Genomic DNA, 27,325 nt, shown 5'->3' on the forward strand with positions numbered 1-27,325 from the left:
TAAATATAGTGGTCTAACATTGTGAGAATAGTAATTTTCTAAATTTTTTTTTTTTGGCCTAGTTTAAATTCTCAAACAAATAGCCAATTTGGGTACACCTTTTTCCATGGGTGTCTATATCTTCAATTTGTCACTTGTCATTAGATAATATCCTTTGAAATCCGATTACCATTTTCAACCTAACTTGACCTGAATGATCCTTATGGGATTAAGTGTAAAGTTTGTGTTTGCTGTCCCCGCCAACCAGCATATATGGCTGCCACAACTAGAAATAGAACATAACATTATAAAGACAGTATTTGTCTTATCTCTTGAAAATCTTAATAGAGGAAATCGTCTAGGGAATATATGGTCAGAATGACAAGCTCTACATATCATATATTTCTACTTATTTTATCAGATGACTGCAATATGAGTTATTGCCCCTTAATGATAATATTTTAGCATTGTTCTCTATTATCTGAAACCGAAAAATGGTAAACATGATCAGCAATACAAGATTTACAAAATAACCAATATAACTGAAACCATATATGTTGTTGTTGGTTCATGTCTGTCATATTTTTTTTCCTGTAAATTGTTTTGTTATAAATTAGGCTTTTAATTTTCTCAACTGAATAGTTACATATTTTTCATGTCGGGGCCTTTTATAGCCGACTATACGGTATGGGTTTTTTTCATTTTTGAAGGTCATACGGTTGCCTATAATTGCTTACATCCACACTATTTGAACATTGGTGGATAGATAGTCTCATCATACTACATCTCCTTATTTTCATATACATGTATATAGTTTATAGGAGTTATTTCCCTATATAGTATTTTTTTACCCAATTGTAACATGTATGCCTATTATGTTGAAAAGTAGAACAGAAAGAAACTGTAAACAGCAAAATGGTACGCCATACTGGTACTGTCAACTGGCTCTTTATAGGAGTTATTTCCCTTGGAAAGTTTTTTTTTCCAAGTGTAAACTGGAACTATAGCTATTAAGTATGCACTAGGACTCTTGTGAATAATGATCTAATTGGCAATCATACTATCATCTCCTTATTTTTATATGATATGTGACTTATTGACCAGGGTTATTCAGTACAATATTACATTACTAAATCACATAAAAGTTTTGTAAGTACATAAAAAGAACTCCATGCATCATCTAATTGTAAAACTGTAATTCTATTAATTTATTAGTTTAACTAAAACGAGGTAAATGTTTCTTGACAAATCTGTGTTTTTCTTATTTTCACAGGATGACACAGGTTTTTCTGACAACAGCACATATCCAAACTTCACTAAATGCTTCAGGAACACAGTTTTAGTATGGTTACCATGTGGCTGGCTTTGGTTAACTTTACCTGTAAATATTTATCTTGTCAGAACAGCCAAAAATCAAAGATTGCCTGTAACAGCATTTAATATGTCAAAATTGGTAAGTTTACACTGAGAAGTTCTATAATAGTGTGTACTTAGAGCAAAAATGTGTGCTGTGTTAATCTTATATTTTAGGGGGAAAGTCTAATATTTTTTTTAATAAACTTGAGATTTAAATCATCGAGTCTTGTTTACATAATAAGTTAAGAAAAGTATATGAAATCAGTTTTTTCTTTGCTTCAAATTTGAATTTCTTCTATATTTTATTTCTCACATAGAAAATTCACATATTATGATTTGATTTTTGATTTTTGGTGTTTTAACGCCACTTTTAAGCACCGCTTTTGGGCTATTTCATGGCGGCCAGTTTTTATTGGTGGAGGAAGCCGGAATGCCAGAAGAAAACCACCGACCTTCGATAGGAAAACTGACAATCCTAGTCAATTAAGATTGGAGTTGAGTGCACCCGCACGAGGGGGGTTCGAACTCACAACCTCAGTGTTGACTGGCTAGTGATTACAGTAGTAACTACTTAGACCACTCGGCCACCGAGGCCCCCACATATTATGCTATATATATATATATATATATATATAGACATATACATCAGCGTTAAACATATGCAGTATATGATTCATAGACATTTTGCAAAATAAGGGAAGGGGATATAGCTCCTTATGCATCATATTCATCAGACTTGCTGTAGACTATACTCAGATTTTTCAAGATTATTTATTATGTACAATGCATTTAGTGATTTAAGTTACTGTATTTTCGCCATATATTTTTCTTAAAGTCTCAGAAGCAAGACAAAGGCATGCTGTTTCAGACATCTCTGGCATCAAACAATTGTAAAGGTTTGTGTTAATGTTACACAGACAACACATATCTAAGATGTTAACAGTTTATAATATTTATTGTTAATGCTATATATATATATACGCCTAACCCAAATAATTCAGTAATTATATTCCACTGCTCTACAATAGCGTGAAAAGGAAATGTAGATTATTTGTACACAAAGTTTTTAGTGTTCTCAAAGAATTTTGTTTCTATATTTTGCATATAATTATGTCCTTTTTTCTAGATTTTAGATTTAATATTGGTTGTTATGACTATAATTGATACCGTTAGAGAAGTTTCAGAAGAAAAGCTCAGTTATACTGCACCTAATGTTGTCATTGTTTCTGGCTTGATCAATGCTGTTTCTTATGTGAGTCAATTTACATTTATTTAATTAATCATATAAATTTGGTATGTTATATCATGACTGTAGTATTCACCTATTAATTTATATTATGTGTATGTATAAATAGATGTTCTGTTACATACATATTTCAATTGTTTATTCTTATTTTGTGCCCCCGCCGAAGCAGAGGGGGCATTAAGTTTTACCCTTGTCCGTCTGTCCGTACGTACGTCCGTACGTCCGTACGTCCCAAAATTAGTTTCCGTTCTCTAACTTAAGTTTGCCTCAACCAAATGTTATGAAACTGATACACAATGCTTATTACCACAATACACAGATCAAGTTTGAATTTTGGTGGCGTCACTTTTACTGTTCTAGAGTTATACCCCTTTACAAATGGCAAAATTGCTAAATTTTTCATACTTTTCTAAAAATATCAATTGTTCAAGTAATTTTTAAAATTGGAGTTATCTTCCTTTGTCCATGATTATAGTTGAATCAACTACAATCAATGCTTTATACAATGCAATGTTTAATTTTGCCTTCCACTGATAAAACACAGATCAATTTGAATTTGGGTAGTGTCACTTAAACCATTATTGAGTTATGCCCCTTTATAAATCGAAAAATTGCAAAATTTTTAGTTTCCGTTCTGTAACTTAAGTTTGCCCCAACCAAACATGAAACCTTTACACAATACTTATTACCACAAAACTAAGATCAAGTACAAATTTGGGTAGCGTCACTTTTATTGTTCTTATGTTATGTCCCTTTATAATGTTGTATGCAAGCGGGGCATCATCTGTGTCCATGGGGACACATTCTCCATTTATTTGTTTAATTTTTCTGTTTATTTTTTAAGAATTACCTGTAAGGAACCTCATTAGTAGTTATCTTTAGTCATAATTTAAATATTTTGTGTAATTTTGAGAATCCATCAGTGATCTGAGATTTATGATAGTCTCAGTTAAATTATACACTTTTTAGACAGGGATGATTTAGACATATTGACTATTAATACCTGTCTATATGTCAACATCTAGTTGTCTTTTTAGGGGGTGGGAAGGGGGTGGACTTTTCATTTCATTCAAGTTTCCAAGGTGAACATTATTTATTTTAGAATGGGGGAAATGTTAAATTGATGAATTGTTACAAATGAAAAATGATGGGACAGTAGGGAGGATCAATGTAATTATGTTGTCTTGACCAAAAACAGTAGTAACAATCTGTTAATAATTAAAGAAAAAGGTAAGAATTTTAAAAACGCCAAGAAGATTTTTCTGCAGACCATTGGACTAAATTTAATACAGAAAACAGGGAAATGTTATTAATGAGAAGATACATGTTAACTATCTTGTAAAATTTGTATGCTTGGTCAGGATTTATCTATTATCAATCTATTTATATAACAAATACTAGTTGTTGGTCATTTAGAAGTACATACCTTAAATGCTTTTATCCTGTTTATACCATAGTGTCAGATGTAAACAATATCATTTTACAATTTAATAGTTTTATTTGTATGGAGAGTGTAATTTGCTAAATGAATCGTGCACACAATACAATAAAATCAGTATAGTTTTAGGTAATACTGCTATATGATTAGACCAAATTCATCTGTCCCTAGTTATCCAAATATTTCCTTGCTATACTTGCTTCTTACATTTTTTTGTTTTTTCTATTAATTTCCATTTTTGTCGAGCCTTCGACTTAAGTCGAAAAAGCGAGACATAGCGATCCTACATTCCGTCGGCGTTGTCGTCGGCGGCGTCCACAAATATTCACTCTGTGGTTAAAGTTTTTGAAATTTTAATAACTTTCCTAAACTATCCTGGATTTCTACCAAACTTGGACAGAAGCTTGTTTATGATCATAAGATAGTATCCAGAAGTAAATTTTGTAAAAATAAAATTCCATTTTTTTCCGTATTTTACTTATAAATGGACTTAGTTTTTCTGCCGGGAAATATAACATTCACTCTGTGGTTAAAGTTTTTAAAATTTTAATAACTTTCTTAAACTATCCTGGGTTTGTACCAAACTTAGACAGAAGCTTGTTTATGATCATAAGATAGTATCTAGAAGTAAATATTGTAAAAAAATAAATCCATTTTTTCCATATTTTACTTTTAAATGGACTCAGATTTTCTGCCAGGAAACAACATATTCACTCTGTGGTTAAAGTTTTTAAAATTTTAATAACTTTCTTATACTATTTTGGATTTGTACCGCGGAACCCTTACAAATTTTTTGATGGGCAATATTGCAAGGGTCAACAGACACAAATAAAAATGTTAAAAAGCAAAAAAATCAATTAATTAAGACAGTGTACAAAAGAATTCAGTTTTGCTATATAACAAGCTATAACCAATATATCATTCTATAGTTCTTTACTGTAACATTTATAAGAAAATTGTGATAGTTATCTCCCCTGGTTTTTTGTTTTCTGTGCAATATATACAAATTATATCCCTACATGCAATATGGAATATAGAAATTGTTTTTTCTAATTGTTAGTACATGTACCCCAAAAGTATATGACAAATCAGAAATTTTATAAAATATAAGGCCAAACTAATAAGAATATGTGTGTTTTAAGGGTTTTCTCCTTTAGAAAAATTGGGTAGATACTAGATTGGTAGAAATTTGTTCACATTTTTTACCTCAAGTTTCTCAAGTTTATGACAACAACAGACAATTTTGTCACTTTTCACTTCCAAATGTGACAATGCAATATTAAGGTAGTCATTTTGAGGCAAAAAATATAGGGTATATATGTAAACTAAACATTTTTTTAAAATTTTTTGCTTAATATCTTCACTATTTGTTTTGTAGGGTTTGGCTGCAGTGTATACTCAGTTAGACAGAATACGAGGGAACATAACATCTACTTCTTTGTTTGTTTTCTGGTTACTTAAGGTTGTGTGTAATATTGTTGATTTTTACACAAGAGTTGTAAATCATGTAAGTATATATAGGGTCAGAGATTAAGTGTATATGTTGACCTCTACAATCTTCAACCATAGAACAATGTCTATATCAAATGTTTTAAAAAGCTTTAAATTGCTCTGAGACAAAGGGAGTTTGTAAATACATTTGTGGAGATAACCAAAGATTTTCCATCAATACAAAATTCTCTTTAGACCAACAATGACAACATGCAATATGCATTGATTTATTTAAGTTTAATTTATAGAAAATTACAGGTTGTACACTGTTTTTGCATCAATTGCATAAAGCTTGTAACTTATTGTCTTGTCTGCAACATATATGTGAAAGAAGATATAATGATCCTACATTCCTTTGTTATGTAGTATTGTTAAACATTAAGGTTCAGTTTGTGGTTTTTTTTAGACATCATTAAGTTCATTGAATTTTTTTAAACTTGGACTAAAGCTTCTTTAAGATCAAAGGCAGTACATAGAACAAAATTTTCAATTTTTTTTTTTTTTCATTTTTTCCGATTTTGTCCCAACTTGAAGGATTCAAAAAGCAAGAGATAACTATGCTGTTTCCCGCGGCTGCTTTATAAACAATGTATTAGTTTGTGATTAGGTCAGTTTATGGGAAACAGCTAGTGGTAGGTGGATGATATTTGGTATGCAGTTGTATTAGCATTGGCACATCTCATTTCCTTGGACCTGTCCCCTCAATCATGGTCTATTGACTTTGAAACTTTTGTTTAGTTTACATGTATTTGTTTGTAATCGATTAGGTCAGTTTATGGGGAACCACTAGTGGTAGGTCAATGGAACTTATTTTTTTTTTTTTTTGCAGTCTAACATTTATGTACAGTCTGTGTATGAAATTTTATAACTAGAATAATTATGTCAAACATTCATTGAATTTTACAAAACTTGTGCAACAGCTTCTTGAATCCATAAAGAATTTTTTATAGGGAATTTTGTTTGAAAAAGCTAGTGATTTTGATGAAAAAATGATAACAAAATTTGTATTTGCTTACAGGTTATTTATGATTTGAATTTGTTTTGCAGACATATGAGGAGAACCTATTTAGATGTATACTATTTTATATTATATATTCCATTCTGTTTGTACAACTCATCCTTCATTCATTTGCCGAAAAACAGAACATAGTTAGCGAAGATGGAGACAGTGGTAGAGTAAGTATGTCAATCAGTATTTCCTGTAAAAGACATGTGGGCCCAGTGTGTGAAATTCACAAAAGACCCATTGCCAATGTCTATTAATTCTGGTTAAGGTCTGTTATTAAACTATTTTTCCTTTAGATCTACATGTATAATCTATGACAAATTTCACTTATTAAATGTATATTTTCCTGTTTGAATTGTTTTACACTAGTCTTTTTGGGACTCTTAATAGCTTGCTGTTCAGTGTGAGCCAAAGCTCCGTGTTGAAGGCCGTACTTTGACCTATAATTGTTTACTTTTTACACATTGTGACTTGGATGGATAGTTGTCTCATTGGAACTCATACCACATCTTCTTATCTATATATAAAACATTGCTACTTTGTCACATTTTAAATGGTCTAAATAAATTTCTCATTCAGCAAAAGTTTCATTCATTTTAATGCATTTACTTGTAGTTTCAGTAAACAACAACATCAATGGCACTATTATTGTCAGAGTAGGGCTACTTTTACATGGGTTCTAAATGTGAGTAGATGAATTGGTTGTATGAAACCTATAGGCAGAATTTATTAAAACTGAAAAATCAAGAATAAACTTATTTAAATATGCAATTTTTTCCTCAATCCACAAAAATTAGTACCAACAAAAATAGATAAAATTTACAGTACTTTTTAAAAATTTTATTTTCCAGGAACCTTGTCCTGAAGAAAAAGCTTCTATACTCAATCTTTTATACTTTTGGTGGATGAACTTGTAAGTATAAACATGAAATGGTGACTAATGAAATAAAAACACTATATCAAATATAGAAGTAGCTGCATAGGGGTTAAAAATCTTTCTTAAACTGTAGATACAGAAGTTCTTAGATTTATGAGTGCTATATTTTGCAATGACCTAGTCCCTCTATTCATCTGTCTATCTGGCTAACAAATACTTTCATCTCTTTTTTCTCAAAAACCACTGAACAGAGACTTCATATTAGGTCAGTAGCTAGAAAGTGATGATATATAATGTGTGAGTGCTTTTCAGATCTGTTAGACACCTACATCCTATTTGCTGATACCTCAATTGTAAAATATGTTGGAAAAAAAATTTCTTCACATTTTCAGGAAATATTTAACAGAATGATTTCATATTTGGTTAACAGCTTGACAAGTAAAGAATATGTCATAAGAGTCCTTTTTTTTTACAGGATTATTGTAAAAGCTTATAAGAAGCCATTAGTAGAAAAAGATTTATGGCCTTTGATGTCTCGGGATCAAAGTCTGAATGTAGTGAAAATATTTGATCGGAACTGGAGATATGAACTGTCTAAAGCTCAGAGCAGGTAGGAAGTATGCTGATAATAAAAGTAACAGTTCACACCAAGATATATATGGTAATGTTACTTATAAAGCAAACAAGTTTAGGAATTGTCCTTTTAATCTTTTGTTTTGGTTTAATAGACTTATTGATAAGATTGTAATAATGAAATTGATGTAACAATTATTGCATTTTGAACTTTGAAACAATTCGAAATATTTTTTGTTTTGTTTTTTTAAGAGTTAAGTGCTTTTTCTGTACTGATTTTTGTCCGGCCTGCGACTTCTGTTGCAGAAAGCGTGACATTGGGATAGTGATTCAGCTGCAGATGTGTTAACTAATTACCTAAAAGCTTAATATTTCAGTAGGTAGAAGAACTGGAGGTTTCATACTTTGTATATTGATGCCTCATGTTATGAGGTTTACGTCTGTCATATGTCCATTGTCCTTGACCTCATTTCCATGGTTCAGTGACTTCTTGAAAAAAAGTTTAAATTTTTTGTAATGTTAATTTCTCCATTATTTTGAATAATAGGATAACTATATTTAATATGTGCTTACCTTGTCCTTGTGCCTGTCAGACAGTTTTCACTTGACCACGACCTCATTTCATGGATCAGTGAACAAGGTTAAGTTTTGAGGGTCAAGTCCATATCTCAGATAATAAAAGCTAAATTTCTACTTTATTTGGTGTATGGAATGATTGTAAGGTGTACATTTCCAACTGGTAGGTGTCATCTGACCTTGACCTCATTATCATGGTTCAGTAGTAAAAGTTAAGTTTTTGTGGTTTGGTCTATTTCTCAGATATTATTAGTGTAAAGTCAAACTATATTTGGTGTATGGAACGATTGTAAGGTGTACATGTCTGTCTGACAGGGTTCATATGGCCTTCACCTCATTTTCATGGTTCATTGGTCAATGATAATTTTTTTGTAACTTTGTCAATTTATCAGATACTATAAGCTATAGGTCATTTATATTTGGTGTATGGAATGATTGTAAGGTGTACATGTCTGTCTGGCAGGGTTTATGTAACTGTGTTCTCATTTTCATGGTTCATTGTCAGACACCTTCTTCCTTTTCCCCAATATTTTGAATTTGTCAATATGTAGATTGAACATAAATATTTTTGTCATACATTTCTCCAGTACTATTGAACAAAACTACTTCATATTTGATCAGAAGATTGACAGTGATGACTTGTAATGTATCAGACACCAGTCCTGCTTCCTGTTTTCTGATACTTTGAATACAAGTTGAGGAATGCTTACTACTACAACTTGTGCAACTTCTTGTTGTTCCACTGATATAGATGAAAAAGGTTTAGATAAAAAAAAGTTTTAACTTTGACTCATGTTCAAGTGCCTGTCTAAAGTAAGGAAACTCATCAGTGGTTGTCTTTTGTTATATTTAATGTATTTATTTATATTTTTATGCCCCTGCTGTAGCAGAGGGGGCATTAAGTTTTACCCTTGTCTGTCTGTAGTACATACATTCCAAAATTGGTTTCCGTTCTCTAACTTGAGTTTGCCTCAACCAAATGTTATGAAACTTATAGCCAATGCTTATTACCACAAAACACATATCAAGTTTGAATTTTGGTGTCGTCACTTTAACTGTTCTGGAGTTATGCCCCTTTATAAATGGAAAAATTACAAAATTTTTAGTTTCCGTTCTCTAACTTAAGTTTGCCTCAACCAAATGTTATGAAACTTATACACAATGCTAATTACTACAAAACACAGATCAAGTTTGAATTTTGGTGTTGTCACTTTAACTGTTCTAGAGTTATGCCCCTTTATAAATGGAAAAATTGCCAAATTTTTAGTTTCTGTTCTCTAACTTAAGTTTGCCTCTACCAAATGTTATGAAACTTATACACAATGCTTATTACTACAAAATACAGATCAAGTTTGAATTTTGGTGTCGTCACTTTAATTGTTCTAGAGTTATGCCCCTTTATAAATGGAAAAATTGCCAAATTTTTAGTTTCCATTCTCTAACTTAAGTTTGGGTGTTTGCTTCAACCAAATGTTATGAAACTTATACACAATGCTTATTATCACAAAATACAGATCAAGATTGAATTTTGGTAGTGTCACTCTAACCGTTCTAGAGTTATGCCCCTTCATAAATGGAAAAATTGCAAAATTTTTATTTTCCGTTCTCTAACTTAAGTTTACCTCAACCAAATTTTATGAAACATATACACAATGCTTATTACCACACAATAAAGATCAAATTTGAATTTTGGTGGGGTCACTTTAACTATTCTCGAGTTATGCCCCTTTATAAATGGAAAAAAATGCAAAATTTTTAGTTTATGTTCTCTAACTTAAGTTGCCTCAACCAAATGTTATGAAACTTATACACAATGCTTTTTGCAACAAAACACAGATCAAGTTGAATTTTGGTAGCATCACTTTAATCATTATCGAGTTATGCCCCTTTATAAATTGAAAAATTGCAAAAATTTTAGTTTCCGTTCTGTAACTTAAGTTTGCCCCAACCAAACATTATGAAACCTATACACAATACTTATTACCTTAAAACTCAGATCAAGTACAAATTTGGGTAGCGTCACTTTTATCATTCTTGAGTTATGTCCCTTTATAATGTTGTATGCAAGCGGGGGCATCATCTGTGTCCATGGGGACACATTCTCCATTTATTTATTTTTGAATCTGATGTTGGTGGCAGATTTTTAATGATGTATATTAAATGAATATATTTTGCTCAGGTTTATTAAGAGCTTGACATATTATATAGATACCTTTCTATTGTTGTAGATGGTACGTTGGCTTCTAGATGACCTTTAAATTTTTGTTTCATTTGGATGCTATTGACTTATACCCCAAATCTCCTATTATTCATACAGTTACTACACAGTACTTGAATATTTTCATATTGGCTTTTCTAGGTCTAAAGTTTATACCTGCTGACTGGAAACCCCAATAGAAAATCTGGATATCTCTATTACACGATTTACCTTTGAGTGAATAAAGTGCTAACACTAATAAAATAAAATTTGTTTTCATCTTTATCATAAAAGTTAACCAGTTGTTGCTTTTTTTCCCTAGTTGTGATTTTTGTGCCAATTAATCAATATATTATGTATATCCTTCTGATTGTTTTATTTAGAAATGCCAGAGAGAGAACTCAGCATGTGTATGATATTCAACAATCTACTTCAGCAACTGAGAAAACACCACTACTTCAAACGAAGCTTTTACCAACCAAAATTAATGTCCAAAAATCAACAAGACATAAAGGATCATTGTTCAAGGCCCTGTTTAATAGTTTTGGTTGGACTTATTTATTATCATTATGGTTTAAATTTATATCTGATATTCTTCAATTTGTTGGACCTATACTCATTAGGTAAGTACTTTTTATATTGCTTAAACTGTTTTTAAAAAGAAAATGATTTTAATAAAAGTTAATTGTTGTTCACAGTTTATTAGGAACACTAGCTGACATGTATTTTGACAATAAATTTTATGCCAATCTGAAGCTCTTGTTACAAAAAATCTTACGATAAAAATTGAGTGTAACTTTTATTGAATGTTCATGACGTAAGAGTATTTTTTCTCGTAAGTTTTTCTTGTGAAATTGATCGCATATGTATTGAAATATTTATCTGAAAATTGTAGCAATAGTTCTAGATATAAACTTAAAACAGATTTTTGGGCCAATATTACCCTAGAGTTTGATATATCTATAGTCTAAAGACTCCTTACTACCTTAACTACATGATGTACTGATTATCAGGCTTTCAAGCTGTTACTGTATGTAGTAATTGAAATTCAAATTTATTACATAAGAATATTTTATTTTATCACCTTGCACTTTGTTGACTTGACTGTGGTTTTCTACAGCAATTGGTTCAAATTTCTGACCAGTTGAACAGTTTGGTTTGATAAAACAAATTGCAATTGGGTCAGAATTTTGTTTGAACTACAAGAGGTGGACATCAACACTTAAGATCAAGTCACATTAAGGCAGTTGTACAATGTACTGTATTCTCTTTTAACTAATAAATTAATTTTTCAATAGTTTTTTGATAGCTTATGCAGATGACCGTGAAAACAAGCCGTCATGGAAGGGTTATCTCCCTGCTATTGGATTATTTGTCAGTGGAATGATACAATCTGTGTTTTATCATCAGAATTATAAGCTGGGAATGGCTGTTGGAATGAGGGTCAGATGTTCCCTCATATCAGCAATATATAAAAAGGTACCCTTACTTTGGTGGTTTAGGGGTCTACATATTTAGCAATATGTATACACAAAAAGGATGACAGGATTCACCAAAAATAGAAAGTATATATTCTAAGTAAAACAAAATCAATAAGGTTTATAGACATGCTTACTGGTAGACCAATGGTGTATAATTTTTTTTAACATAAATGATAGCAAAAGTAGCCTGTGAATTGTTTTTCATTGAAATATTTATCGTTCTAGTTAGTTGTGCAAGCACTTTTCTATGTTAATAGAGGTAAAAAGAAGCTGTTAACAACAAAAGATTGTATTTGAAGTCTTTGTCAAAACTGCACCCTTTTGGAATTTAGTCAACAACAATTTACTATAAGATATACTACCTGACTAATTTACTTTTGTATTGTTCAAAACATACATGTGTTAAAACTTAAATGTTCCTGTTTTAACCACTGTTGTATGATTGCATACATCCAATAAAAAGAATAAAAAATACAGAATACATTAGAAAAAAGATAATGGCATACAAATCAGATTCAAAACTTTTCTAGACTTTGGGTGATTTAGAGAGATTGACACACTGTAAATTCAGAAATTTCTGCAATGTTTTTGTTATTACACAAAAATAAAAACTCGCAATTTGTAATTTTGAAAGCATGATTTGTTTGCAGCATTTTCTGAAATCGCAATAACTAATCTTGCATTTCTGTCCATTTTCCAACAATTGCAAAAATTTCTGAATTTACAGTATTGTATAGACTCTTCCATTGCTGAAGACTATTTTTTTTTACCTCAAGATGTTTGATTTTTTATACTGTCAGGTTGTTGTCTAATTGAAATTTACCCCACATCTCCTTTTAATTGTATCCTACATTTTTCTAATTTGTTATTTTAGTCGTTGACAATGAATAGTGATGCCAAAAAAGAGACAATGTTAGGTCAGATAGTCAGCCTAATGTCAGTGGATTGTCAACATCTTCAGGATATGTTCACCTATCTATCCACCGTAATGTCTGTCCCTGTACAAGTAGCTATCGGCATGTATCTCCTCTGGGGAACACTTGGAATTTCTTGTCTTGCTGGGTTAGGTGTATTGCTTCTACTGATACCGCTTAATTCCTTTGTGGCTGCAAGACAACTGACTCTAACAGCTGATGTTCTGGCTCTCAAAGGGGAGAGAATCAAATTGATGAATCAGATTCTCAATGGCATGAAGGTTTGTGTCTCTCTTTCTGTCTTATAGCTTTCTCTACATCTTCTTAGCAAGATTTTATACATTCTTTCATTTCAATAAATTCAGAAAATTTATACATTGAACATGTTGAATGATATAACTTTTTCATTATAATAAAATGTACAAATGGTGAATATAAAACTAGTTTATTTTTGATCATATCAATCTTTGGATTATTGTGATGTTTTTGTAATAAGATTAAGATAAAATGACTGCACTCACCCAATTCTGATTATTTTAAAATACTTTGTAGTTTGAAGTACAGTGATATTTTTAGATTTTATAAGGTGTTTAATTTTCTGGTACACAAAAGTTGATTTACAAGCATTTTAAGCATATTTGCTAAAAAGATAAGGTGAATATATTTTTAGACTTTATAAATGCTACTCAAAGAACTATTATATAAGCCAAGTGTACTATCCGTTTAGTTCTATGATTTAAATGTATGAATTGTAGGTATTGAAGATGTATGCATGGGAACCTTCTTTTACTTATCAAGTATCAGTGATCAGAAGGAGGGAGCTTGACAATTTAATGAAAGTTGCCTATCTACAGGGAGTGGCAACATTTGGTTGGTTACTGGCACCATTTGCGGTAGGTAATATGGAAATAATAATACATGTTAATTCAAACAAGCAAAGCTAACATTTTATAATTGTACCCTTTTAACTACTCAATGGCATTTATAAGAAGAATGACCATATATTGTGCAGTTGTGACATAAAGATTGCAATTTTAAAATTTTGCTTTCATCTTCACTTTTAAAAGTAGCAAAAGGTTTCTGCCTGGTTTACAATTCGCCCTTTCAGAAACTACCAAATTCTGGGAAATATTTTCAAAAGCATGGACTAAAATATTGCCATTGCCTAACAATGTCCTCAACAATGAGAATTCAACCAATGACATAACATTAATTTCATTTTGGGGTACAAACAATGAAATTCCCCACAATCTTCTGAAATGCTGAATGCTTATATACTTATGCAGAATAGTATTAAATAAAATTGTCACTTGTAGTAAAATAAGTTCTGAAATCAATGAATGCTTGATAAATGCTTTGCATTCTACAAATTTTTTGATTTTGCAGGTTGCTTTGGCAACTTTTGCCACGTATGTCAACATCAGTGATGACAAATATCTTAGTGCTAGCAAAGCTTTTGTTTCTCTTGCCTTGTTCAACATTTTACGTCTGCCAGTCATCTTGTTAGCGCAGTCTATATCTGCCATTATACAGGCAAGTTTAAAGTCTTTCATTATTTCCTGTCATACCAGATATTTAATGACTACTAAGCAACTTGCTGTCTACCTCTAGTTCATTTTTACCTCATTAATTAAAAATAAATGGGGAAATGAAAAAAGGAAGAAAAAGTAATTAACATACAAATCTAATAATTTTGTTTATTTGTTGAGTCTGTACTTTAAGTTGACATAATGTTAAATAATTCGACTTATGAGGCAATTAAGTCATTGTCTAGTAAAAAAAATGTATAACAAACAGGAAATAAAATTAGGGTTCGACCAAAATAAGTCAAATTAGGTATGGTTTTATATGACATTGTAAAGATTTTATTTTCCAGAAATTTATATGTTTGCTCTATATATTTTCATGCCTACTTTTGATTTGAACACTGTCTCCACATGCATGAATCTACTTATGTTTATCTTTGCTTGAAATATTTTGCAAATCTGTAGAGTATCTTTTCAAATTAGTTATTTCATAATAGGTTATAATGTCTTCATTTTTGCTGTCATCATAACATGAGTTGTTGTTTATTTCTTTTCATAAACTAAATATAATTTATTTTGTTTAATGTGTATGAAAGTAGGACAACTCTTACCATGCTCAAATTTCATTGCCAAGTACAGGTCTTTTTTTAAACACTCTAACCCATTCTAGGTTATAGTTGTATTTCATTCAAGGGAGACCCCTAAACAGGCATGATACATGAAAAAAAAAATGAGTTGGGATAAATATTAATTTTCCATAGAATTTCAGGAACATTTTAAATTGTCATTGCACTATTGGTTCATTTAAAACTTTTAGTTTGTTGTAAAAAATTCATATGTTTTTTTCCACATCTCCTTTTATTCATTTAAAATGCATTGTTGATCAATACTATAATTAAATTGAATAATCAAGTATACTGTTAAATTTAGGGGAAAGTTTCTTTGAAGCGAGTTGGTAATTTTCTGTGCAGTGAAGATTTAGATCCTAGCAGTATACAACATGTCTTTGATACAGGTATTAATTATATTTAGGGTTAATACCATATATATCGAAAGATTGGTATCATATTTTTTCTTATTGATCTCTCCTTTTCTGCATTTAAAGAAAATTTACAGAAATTTGTGTGATTTCAAATTTATGTGTTCGTCTGGTCATCTTTTTGTGTTTGTCCATCCATTCTTTGTCCATCTGTTCTTTGGCCATCCATTATTCTTTGTATAGGAGATACAGTCCTCTAAAACTGATGACTGGATTTCAATGAACTTTTCAAAATATATTAAGTATCTTATGACATTGTTTACCTCCCATTTTTTATTTTCGTTTGATTGATTTTTCAAGATTTTTATTGTAAAACATGAACTTTGGCCACATATATAAAAAAAAAAGGGGGAAGCAGGGTAAAATTTGAGTTCTTTGTTGCATAGTAGATCTAGATTTAACAATAGTTCACCATTTATCTATGTAGGTAATAAAAGTCCCAAAAGTCCCTTGTACTGAATTTTCTACTTATTAACCACTTTTCTGGATTATACTCCATTAGGAATGTTCAAATAAAAAATTGGGAAAGCTGATAATGTGTAACCAGAGCTTTATAATCAATAGAAACCTTTAAAACAAGATGAATTTTCTTTCCCTTGTAGAACATGCCATTAAAATACAGCGAGGTACATTTACTTGGGATAAAGAAAATCCACAGTCAACATTGAGAGAGTAAGTACTAAAAGTAAGATAAACCTTTAAAACTGGTAGGTTTTAGTACATTGTGTATAATCAGAATAAACTCAATGTCAAAGTTTCATCATAAATGGAGTATATAGTACCCTCAAGACATAATTTATATTTTTGGAAAAAGATTATACATTTTCAAATGATTGGGTCTGTCTCTATTATTTGGTTCTGCTCTTATTGGGTGGGTCTAGGATTTCCAAGAGTACATAATATACTCCATCCCAGGAATGGGGCTATATTGCATTCACCTTGTGATGTCTATCCATTCATCTGATTGTCCAACAAATATTATTGGCACACTCATGTACTACCAAACAGAATGCATTCATGTTTGGTCAACAACTTGACAGTGATAAGTTGTAAGGTGTGAATATGCACCTTGGTCTGTGTAATAATGCTGCTTTTGTTCTGAAGTTTCCATAATGAAACAAATAGACAGAGGATGTGAAGTAGTGGGCCAGTATGTGTTTCATCAATAGATCTTTCAAATACAAGTACTTTTCTAAATTAGTTGTTTAAACTGAACTCTTGATCAAGACATACAATGAATATTCAGTTATAAAAGTAATTTTACCGATTAAATTGTATATTTGTGTATTCCTGATATAATTTTCAATCCCTAAAGTGTTCATTTTTGACAGGTTTCACTGTATTTGAATAGCACTTATTTTGTTATAGCATAAACCTTACAATACCTGATGGACAATTAGTAGCAGTTGTAGGCCATGTAGGGGCAGGGAAGTCTTCACTATTTTCTGCAACACTTGGGGAGATGTTGAAAATTGATGGCAGTGTAGCACTTAAGGTAATCTATTTATTCTTTTTACATCTTCCAATGAGAAAAGGTTTGATTTTATTTATAAAGATCAGAACTAGTTTGGATTACAGTCGTCATCTTAAAGGCAGACCTTTCAAATAAATAGATTTAGCTGGGAAGAGGAATTCAGATATATTGCTGATTTGTTTGGATATTTTCCTTTGTAGTTTGATTATACCCCTGAAGTGGAAGATATATAGTAATTGGGCTATCCATCAGTCTATTCCTCGGTTGTTTTTTTTTTGTCCAACTTTTGTAACAACTACTGCTTGAAACTGCTTGACAGAATTTTTGTAACTCTCACTGAATCCTGCTCACAATATGTACTTGTGCACCTATTTCATTTCATCACCAGAAAGATTTTTTAGTTAACTTTGGCATAACATGAACCTTGTCATATCCACAATCTACAGTACAATTTATATCTGTATCTCCTTCTAAACCTCTATCAAAATTAAATGAAACATTCTCAAATTTTAACCATATAATGCCATTGTGCACCTATTTTGTTGTAGAGCAATCATTGACTTTGCCATTGGTTATCTTGAGGTACCTATTTTATATCAGCAAATGCCTCTGCCCTTAACCTCAATTAGCAGAATATATTAAAAAAATTCAGAATCTAAACCATATAATACAATTGTGCACCTCCTATTTTGATTTTTTATTCAATTATTTTTGGGGTTTTCTCTACAAATTATAGACTTTTCCATTGCTTCATGTTGGTTCAGGTGTATCATTTTGTGAGCTTTTCTCACAGTACCTCTAATTTAAGATTGTCTCATAAACATTTACCACATACTTACTTTAATTCATAATTTTGTTGATGATGAATTAATTTTCCTGTAGCCTTCATTTTTGCCAAAAATTTGAATGCAATTTTGGACAAAAGCCTCAATAAAAAAATACTATTTAACTTAAGTTAAACAAAAGATATTAAACAAACATGGCCGTATGGTTACCTATAGTTGTAAACTTCTATGTCATTTGGTCTTGGGTGGAGAGCTGTTTCATTCGCAATCATTTTACATCTTCTTATTTTTTATATGGATATATTTTTGTTTAGGTGAGTAAGGGTTGAGGTAGTGTATATTATCAAAAGGAGAGGGTGAGGTATACATACATCACAGGAACAATAAACCAACAATGCAAATCTAAAAAAAAACCAATAAAAACACCAAAAGAATTATTGATTAATGCGCATTTTGGAAAAGAATTTGCTTTTGCTGAAAGAACTCAAAAAGTTCAATTTGTATGTTTCTTTAAGGGCTCAGTGGCATATGTACCACAGGAAGCATGGATACAGAATGCCACATTGATGGACAACATATTATTTGGAAAAACTTTCATGCAAAAAAAGTATAAAAGAGTGCTAGAAGCATGTGCTCTGACCTCTGACCTTGACCTTTTACCAGGCAGAGATCTAACAGAAATAGGCGAAAAGGTAAAATTAGTTTAACATGACTTTTTATCACAGTAAGGACAATAAAGGGAGGTTATTTGCATGGAAGAAGGTGAAATGAAAATGTGAATTCACAATGACCTAAAAAAGACTTTTCTGCAAAACTTGATGAATAATGAATGACCTCTAAGCCAGAAAACATAAGTAATTATATTGTCAAAGTCGTTACATGAAATATTTCTTTATCACTCTCTTTTTACTGACAAAGTACAAATTGTTTTACTATTGATATGCCGCCTTCTGTTCAGAATTGTGTTTGTTTATTATAATAGTAAGTAGATGTTGTATGATTTCCAATGAGATTGTCATCTACCAACAAATAAAGAGAAAGAGTGTATGGTCACCCTTTTTCCACAGTGGATGGCTGTGTCCTATACATTTGCAATCAATCTCCTAATTATGCCCCCGCCGTAGTGGAGGGGGCATTAAGTTTTACTCCTGTCAACAGTACTTCCGTCCGTATGTCCCGAAATTGGTTTCCGTTCTCTAACTTTAGTTTGCCTCAACCAAATGTTATGAAACTTATACTCAATGCTTATTACCTATGGTAGGGTCACTTTTACCGTTCTTGGGTTATGTCCCTTTATAACGTTATATGCAAGCGGGGAAATCTTCTGTGTTCCATGGACACATTCACCATTTTTTTTCTATAAAGATAATAAAGTTTTTTTTTGTCTAAAGAGATTAAAACTTTACAATTCATTTTAATTTTTCATTCAAAAAAATTTAACTAAAAACTTGCAACAACCAAAAGTTTCTTCTAATTTGAAACCCAACCCTCCAACACACAACCACAGATTTCTTGGTCCAACCCTTCTCCTTTAAGTGCTACATTTTTAAGAATATTTCTTATCTTATTTTAGGGTATCAATCTTAGTGGAGGACAAAAACAGAGAGTTAGTTTGGCAAGAGCAGTGTATAGTAATTCTGATGTGTATCTGATGGATGATCCTCTTAGTGCTGTCGATGCTCATGTTGGAAAACATATCTTTGAAAAAGTAATTGGAAACAAAGGCTTGCTTAAAAATAAGGTATACTTTTTGTTATAATCATCTGCATTTATTTTTATATCCCTCACAACCATATTTTCTGCAAAGTTTTGTTGGGTATATAGAAATCACCATGTCTGTTTGTCCATGTGTCTTGTAAGCACAATTCTCCTAAACTGATGAACAGATATTGATGAAACTTTAAACAGTTGTACAACACTACCTGCAGATATTCGTTAAGGAATATAATCCTTTTTCAACATGTTACAGGGGAGATAATCAATTTAGTGAGACACTGGTTATGCTCTTGTGAGTTCATTCACAGATTATGATAGTTGTTACTATTCTTCAAACTATGAGCTGTTGTCTCATCATATTTCATATACCATTAATAGAAAGTGAAGTGGATTGGGTCAACATCAAGTGGCAAATATCACAGTCATATTCAGGGTAACATATTACTGCTTCATTAACATACCAGACTTTGAACTAGATCACAGCACTGTCTGTCAGATTATAGTTTGCTAAGTCAAAAGATAAAGTATTTGATCCTTCCAGGACACAATATTTTCACTTTGAGCTGATAGAAAATATTGCTGACCCCTTTGATATTGTTGTATTACTTGAAACTGGAAACATTGATAAATCCAGAATAATTATATATTTTTATAGACACGTTTACTTGTAACACATGGTATCCATTGGTTACCAATGGTAGACCACATAATTGTAATGACAAATGGTAGAATAACTGAAGTTGGAACCTATGATGATTTAATCAACCATGACGGCCCATTTGCTCACTTCCTGAAGCAGTATTTTATAGAACAAAATGAAGAAGAGGCTATTGATGATCCAGAAAGTTAGTATTGATAAAAAAAGTTGTTTTACTCCTTTTTGTTTGTCTTCTATGATGGCTGATTGCAGATTGACATAATTATCAGGGACGAATTTGCTCATGGAAATTAAAAGTGGAAATAGACTTATTGTAGGCTTATCACTCTGTATGAAAAAGAAATTGTGAGATGTAAATCTGAATGGACAAGAGCAGAATGGACTTTACCCTGAACAATTATGATTTCAACTGACTTTTGTATAACTGACCTATTGCAAAATAGTTTTGACCAGGTGTCAGATTGGAAATTGAACCAATGGTTTGGAAATCCAACCAAAGGTTGTCTGAAATTGGAAATCATGCCGTAGGGTGTTTGAGACTGAATATCTAAGCCAAAGAATAACGACTGGAAATATTGCTCAATGTTATAAGAGACTGGAAATATTTCTGGAGGGTGTCAGAGATTGAAATTCTTCCCAAATGGTGGAAACCTCACCAATAGATGTTTCAGATTGGAAATATTATTTATAGAAGGGTTTTCAATAAACTGAAAATGTTGTCCCACTGTGTCTTAAACTGGAAATATTTTCCAAGATTTTTAATGATGTAAATACAACCCAGTTTTTGCTTATACAAAAAGTCTTAGACATCCAAGTCTTGCACACTTATCCAGTTTTTGAAGGTTTTTTTATCTCCTGCATTTCTACTACTGGTCTTGAGTTTTTATTATATTCAAGTAGTTAGTAACATTAATATAAGATGTCAACATTACTACAGTAGTATCAAAAAATTTATTTACAGTTACTTGATTTTTTTTAACATTATTATTTCCTTGTTTTTTTACAGTTCAGCAAATTAGAAATATGATGTTAGAACAAGTTGAATCAGTGACCTCAGATGGACTGAACTCTGATGAACCAGCACTAAGTCTGATTAGAAAACAGTAAGAATTTTGATATGTTTAAATGATTCTGAGGTGTTCTAGTTGTAATACACAGTTCTTGGTTTATGGACTTAAACATGAGAAAACCAGACAGAGGATAAAAGTAAAAAACACAACCTTAATAAGATGGAACCACAGAATTTACAATTGTGTTAATATTCAAAAGTTGCATTTTTTGCACCTACAATATGCTTCATTGATATACACGTATATGAACATTCTTATAGCAATTGAATGAACTAAATATTTTGTTTGAAGAAGCTAACATTCTGAAAGAATTGAATTTAAATTTCACACACATATTTTTGTAACAATGAAAGCTTTCAAATGTTTTAGGAATAAAGAAATAAAGAAGAAAGAGCATATAGCACAAACCCCAGCCTTGTTACTTCAGACAAGATTGACACATGATGAGCAGCCTGAGACTGGTGGGGTAAGATCATATGAGTAGCTGTCACCAAGGGTCTGAAAATGGCCTGGCCCCCCTTATTTACTAGACAAATCTGAATCTGAAAGGCCTATGAATGAAACTATATTTTTGATTTCGGTCTATTACAGTACAGAAATAAATTTGGTCATTCCGTTTTGATGGATTTTCTTTTTATCAACATTTTTCAGTTATATTTACTTGCCCTCGCAATGCTTTTCTGGTAATAAAACTGCTACTCAGTGTTGTATTATAAGAGACGGGACCCTCCAAACTACTGTTTCGTTGCCCAATGGAGATAGTAGATTATTATATCATGTTGACACATATCCCGCAATGGTGGTAAGTCGTGCACTTAAGGCCATTTTTTATTTTATTTTTCTGTAGACTTAGCTTTGATTTTTTATTACTGTGTATTGTCAAGCTTGGTTACTCATTATTGTTTCTCAGTCACTGAATATACGATGTTGTTCCATACTGCAGCAGCTGACCCGGTTTGTTTACATTCAAATTCTAATGGCTTCAAAACCACGTGACACATTGAATCGTTATATCCAATCAAATTGCTCTACTGTCAATTAGGTGATTTTTTAGTACAAGGCAATTATATAATTTGTTTGTATGATATTGCTTTGAAATAGTTTGCAATAAATTGGGGGTTTATTCAATAGGAAACCTCATTATTAGCCATGAAATTTGATATCAATGGAATTTTATATGAATATTTACTTATGGTCAGAATATCGATCTCTTTATATTGAACCAATTTTTTTTTAATGAAAAATATATGTATATTGTTTTTTTATTAACCTACTCTATATTCCTGACCAAAAATATGGCATGATTATCGTTTGTTTCCCAAAGTTTTTCTTTCATTTTGGATGGGTTTTTTTTGCGGGAAAATCGATTAAGACGTAAGGTGTTTGCCATTTTGAAATTCTTGAAAATACGATTTGCTTGGCCTGTTTGGTCTGCCATTAAGATTGATGACGCTTAATGGAATGTAAACAAAGCAATGGAGGCCAGAAGAGGGGATTTCTGAAGTTCTGGAATGTTTTTAGGCATTCGGAAGTCAGGTTTGAAACGGCCATTAGAAAATTGGCATTTTTGTACAATTCTTTAGAATAACAATGAAAACATATCTTTAGAAATGTTTGTTTATTTCGAAGAGTAGAAAAAATGTATTCTGTACTAATTTTGTACGCTGGTATTAGCGTAGTGACGTCAATGCGGAGTTTTCCCGTGTGATAAGTACAATAACAAAATCCGAACGAACCAACATTATGACCGATTATAGACTACGGTAGGATACTCTGTATTTTTTTTATCCTAAAAACTGATGATTAAATAGAAAAACAAAGGATATGGGGTATCCATCCTAAAAACTGGTGATTTAATAGAAAAACAAAAGATATGGGGTATCCATCGTAAAAACTGGTGATTTAATAGAAAAACAAAGGATATGGGGTATCCATCCTAAAAACTGGTGATTTAATAGAAAAACAAAAGATATGGGGTATCCATCCTAAAAACTGGTGATTTAATAGAAAAACAAAAGATATGGGGTATCCATCGTAAAAACTGATGATTTAATAGAAAAACAAAAGATATGGGGTATCCATCCTAAAAACTGATGATTTAATAGAAAAACAAAGGATATGGGGTATCCATCCTAAATTTATGCTCATTTATACATCAGAAAAAATAACACTTGGAAATAAAAAAAATCACAAGAAAAGAATTTCCTTTCTAGCTATTGTTTTAACTATGACGCATTGTGAAAATGGCCATTAAATCCTAGTTACCTCAAAAGAGGTGTCATATTGGGCTTTAACCAAGCTACTCCTTTGTTTAGTGGTTTTTACATTATTTCAATAATTGTGTAAAGCATTCTCAAGGCATTTTGTGGAATCGAAAAAATAGATATCTTCCACTTAATAAATGGTCATAAATATAAGTCAAAATGAAATTTTTGCCTGTATTTGATGGCTCCAGAATTCATGTTCAATTCCAAATAACTCAAATATTTTGAACTTCTGCAAAATTTATTGGTTTGTTTATTGTATTATTTGTATACGACCGCAAAATTGTTTGCTTTCGTATTATGTTATGGTAATGTCTGTGTCAGCACTCTAAGACATTTTGGTTTGCAGACAATATATTGAGTTTAAGTGTATGGATCTCTATGAAATTATAGCACAAGGTTCCATACCACAATAGGAAGGTTGGGATTGATTTTGGGTGGTATTGTCGTAGCCGTTTTGTAATTAGGGGCCAAAAATGGTCCAACAATAAATTGGTTCGCAGATAATAACTTAAGTATAAGTATATGGACCTGTATGAAATTTTAGCACAAGGTTCCATACCACAATAGGAGGTTTGGGAACAATTTTGGGGGTTATTGTCATAGCTGTTTTGTAATTGGGGCCAAAAACAATTATTTTTCTGGTTCACAGACAATAACTTATAAGTATAATGGTATGGATCTCTATGAAATTTTAGCACAAGATTCCATACCACAATAGGAAAGTTGGGATTTATTTTGGGGGTTATTGTCGTAGCTGTTTAGTAATTAGGGACAAAAAGGGGGGCCAACAAAAACAATTATTTTTCTGATTCACAGATAATAACTTGAGTATAAGTGTATGGATCTCTATGAAATGTTGCCACAAGGTTCCATACTTCAAAAGGAAGGTTGGGATTGTTTAGGAATTAGGGGCCTAAAAGGGACCATAAACTAGGATTTTCTGGTTTCTGGATTATAACTTGAGTATGTGCCACAAGGGATTGATTTTGGGGGTTATGTGAAAAGAGGCCAAAAACAATACTTTTGTAATACTTTGTATAAATTGCTTATTTCTTGACCAATTTCAATGGGGTTTAATTCAAAGTTTTGAATAATTGGGGTTCTTTAATATGCTGAATCTAGCTGTGTATTTAGATTTTTAATTTTGGGGCCTGTCTTCAAATTGGTCAACATTAAGGTCCAAAGGGTCCCAAATTAAACTTTGTTTGATTTAAAAAAAAAAGATTTCTTGGAGGTACTTCGATATGCTGAATCTAAGCATGTAATTATATTTTTGGCACAGTATTCAAGTTTGTCCAAATTGAGGTCCAAAATTTCATCAAAAATTGAATTATAGGTGTTCTTTGATATGCCCAATCCAACAGTGTTTTAGATTTTTGATTTTTGGGCCTGGTTTTCAAAGTTGGTCCAAATTGGGGTCCAAAATTAAACTTTGGTTGATTTCATCAAAAATTGAATTATTGATGTTTTTTGATGTGCCCAATCCAACAGTGTTTTAGATTTTTGATTTTTCAAACTGGTCCACATTAAGATCCATAGTATCCAGAATTAAACATAGTTTGATTTTAACAAAAATTGAATTCTTGGGGTTAATTGATATGCTGAATCTAGGCATATGATTAAGTTTTTGATTTTGGGCACAGTTTCCAAGTTTGTTCAAATTGGGGTCCAACATTAAACTTTGTTTGATTTTAACAAAAAATGAATAACATATGGGGTTCTTTGATATCCTGAATTTAAGTGTGTTTTTAGAATTTGGGTCCTGTTATCAAATTGGTCCACATTGAAGTCCAAAGGGTCCAAAATTAAAGTTTGTTGGATTTCTTCAAAAATTAAATCATTGGGTTCTTTGATATGCCGATTCCAACCATGTATTTAGAATTTGGTTTTTTGGCCATAATTGGTAAATGTCCAATTTTAAATCATTTAAGTACTTAGACCACATTCATTCTGTGTCAGAAACTATGCCATATCAAGTATTGAATCAGAATCTAAATTTAGAGCTGTATTGCACAATTAACAGAAATTTTAAGTTGAGTCATAGTTAAAAATAGATATAGCATCATATTCTAATTTTAGAAATTATGTTTAAATATAGTTTGAAATTTACTGTTCATTATTATGTATTTTGAAAAGAGGTAAGTTTTCTTTTGGAAATTGTTTTTTTTTCATTTTTTTTGTACATTTTTTTGAAGAACTTCGTGGAAGGTTTGTTTGTTATTCTGTATTAAATAATTTTCAGAATGTTATATATATAATTTTTTTATGAAGAATACCCCTATAAAAACTTAGCTAATATTGATCATTAACAAATAGATAAATTAAATGATAGGTTTACTTGGATATGTTTAATCTAACTGTGTATTTAGATTTTGGATATTGGACCATTATAGGTTAAATCCAATTTCAAATTCTTCAGTTCTTTGACCACATTCGTTCTGTGACAGAAACATAGGATGTGTCAAATATTTAATCACAATCCAAATTCAGAGCTGTATCAAGCTTGAATGTAGTGTCCATACTTGCCCCAGCTGTTCAGTGTTCGACCTCTGCGGTTGTATCCAGCTGCGTCTAGCAGAGCATTTTATTGAGAATATTGCATAAAATATCTACCTGAAAATAACCCAAATTTTAGTACATTCTATACATTGAAGTTTGTCATTTTTTCAGGTGAAATGGCCTGTGTATAAAGCCTACACCAAAGCATTAGGAATAGGAGCGTCCATTATAGTGATGTTTGTGTTTTCTATGTACCATGCTGCCAGTGTATATGCTAACTTCTGGTTGACTTTCTGGACTAATGATCAATATTTGACCAATCAAAACAACTCTGGTACTGAAAAGTTCATTGACAAAACTAACTACTATCTACTGGGATATGGGGTACTTGGTATTATACAAGGTAAGTCAGAATACTTTTACTGAAGGCCATGAGGTATGCAAAACATACTGAAATAAGCGGTAATACTAGTGCTGATTTGTTTTCCCTTGCCTGAACCAACCTGCATAGCATTTTTTAAATCCCATTTTATGGCCTTTTGAGGTTAATTTTATTTTACCTGACCTTAAAAACTTTAACATGGACTTCATACTTTCGTCATAATGTTTGAGCTTTATTTTTATTATTATTATTATTATTATTATTATTATTATGGGCTGAGGTTGATAAGTTTTACCAGAATTATCAAGTCATGTTACCAATAGCTTTTAAAAGCAGAAAGGAACTATGGTTTCAAGCAGGAAATCCTTACAAATACTTTTCATTACGACGATTATAATATATTCCTTACTGTAAAATATCCGGTGATCTACATAATATGAAGGTAATTTAATCTTAATTGCTGTGTCACTTTCCAACAAAAGAAGTTCAATTAGTGATCAAAGCTGATATTTTATATAAAGTTAGAAATAACAAGATTTATCCTTGACAAACAGAAACATTGACAGACGTTAGATTGGAAATAGCAATATATATCATTTTTCCTGTTCTTAATGTTTCCATAAGAAAATATGACTTCTGCAAGTAGAATTATTAAAAGATTGGCATGGGTTGCAAACATTAAAAACTCTATAATCACAGTAATACTTTCATTACTTTAGGGGACCCTGTACTTTAAGATAAGGGCTTAGATTTTATCAAGGTTTGTTTTAGGGTA

General features: G+C 31.3%; 1 protein-coding gene across 3 annotated transcripts in view; it reads left to right on the forward strand.

Moving 5' to 3' along the window:
- Nucleotides 1–27,325, forward strand: part of LOC127729201 (multidrug resistance-associated protein 1-like) — a 48,189-nt gene that overhangs the window by 6,332 nt on the left and 14,532 nt on the right. For 2 of the 3 annotated variants that reach the window (XM_052236893.1, XM_052236892.1), the window contains exons 2-21: nucleotides 1,253–1,432; nucleotides 2,462–2,587; nucleotides 5,398–5,526; nucleotides 6,558–6,686; nucleotides 7,368–7,429; nucleotides 7,869–8,003; nucleotides 11,123–11,362; nucleotides 12,038–12,218; nucleotides 13,095–13,415; nucleotides 13,890–14,027; nucleotides 14,521–14,667; nucleotides 15,591–15,675; nucleotides 16,302–16,371; nucleotides 17,068–17,194; nucleotides 18,474–18,650; nucleotides 19,532–19,699; nucleotides 20,330–20,519; nucleotides 21,339–21,435; nucleotides 21,772–21,868; nucleotides 26,340–26,571. In XM_052236893.1, coding sequence (XP_052092853.1) covers nucleotides 1,253–1,432; nucleotides 2,462–2,587; nucleotides 5,398–5,526; nucleotides 6,558–6,686; nucleotides 7,368–7,429; nucleotides 7,869–8,003; nucleotides 11,123–11,362; nucleotides 12,038–12,218; nucleotides 13,095–13,415; nucleotides 13,890–14,027; nucleotides 14,521–14,667; nucleotides 15,591–15,675; nucleotides 16,302–16,371; nucleotides 17,068–17,194; nucleotides 18,474–18,650; nucleotides 19,532–19,699; nucleotides 20,330–20,519; nucleotides 21,339–21,435; nucleotides 21,772–21,868; nucleotides 26,340–26,571 — 3,031 coding nt within the window. The remainder of the gene's footprint in view (nucleotides 1–1,252; nucleotides 1,433–2,461; nucleotides 2,588–5,397; nucleotides 5,527–6,557; nucleotides 6,687–7,367; nucleotides 7,430–7,868; nucleotides 8,004–11,122; nucleotides 11,363–12,037; nucleotides 12,219–13,094; nucleotides 13,416–13,889; nucleotides 14,028–14,520; nucleotides 14,668–15,590; nucleotides 15,676–16,301; nucleotides 16,372–17,067; nucleotides 17,195–18,473; nucleotides 18,651–19,531; nucleotides 19,700–20,329; nucleotides 20,520–21,338; nucleotides 21,436–21,771; nucleotides 21,869–26,339; nucleotides 26,572–27,325) is intronic. The other variant, XM_052236894.1, reaches the window with a different exon arrangement.

This window comes from Mytilus californianus, unplaced genomic scaffold, assembly GCF_021869535.1.
Source record: "Mytilus californianus isolate M0D057914Y unplaced genomic scaffold, xbMytCali1.0.p SCAF_2, whole genome shotgun sequence".
NCBI classification, from domain to species: Eukaryota; Metazoa; Mollusca; class Bivalvia; order Mytilida; family Mytilidae; genus Mytilus; species Mytilus californianus.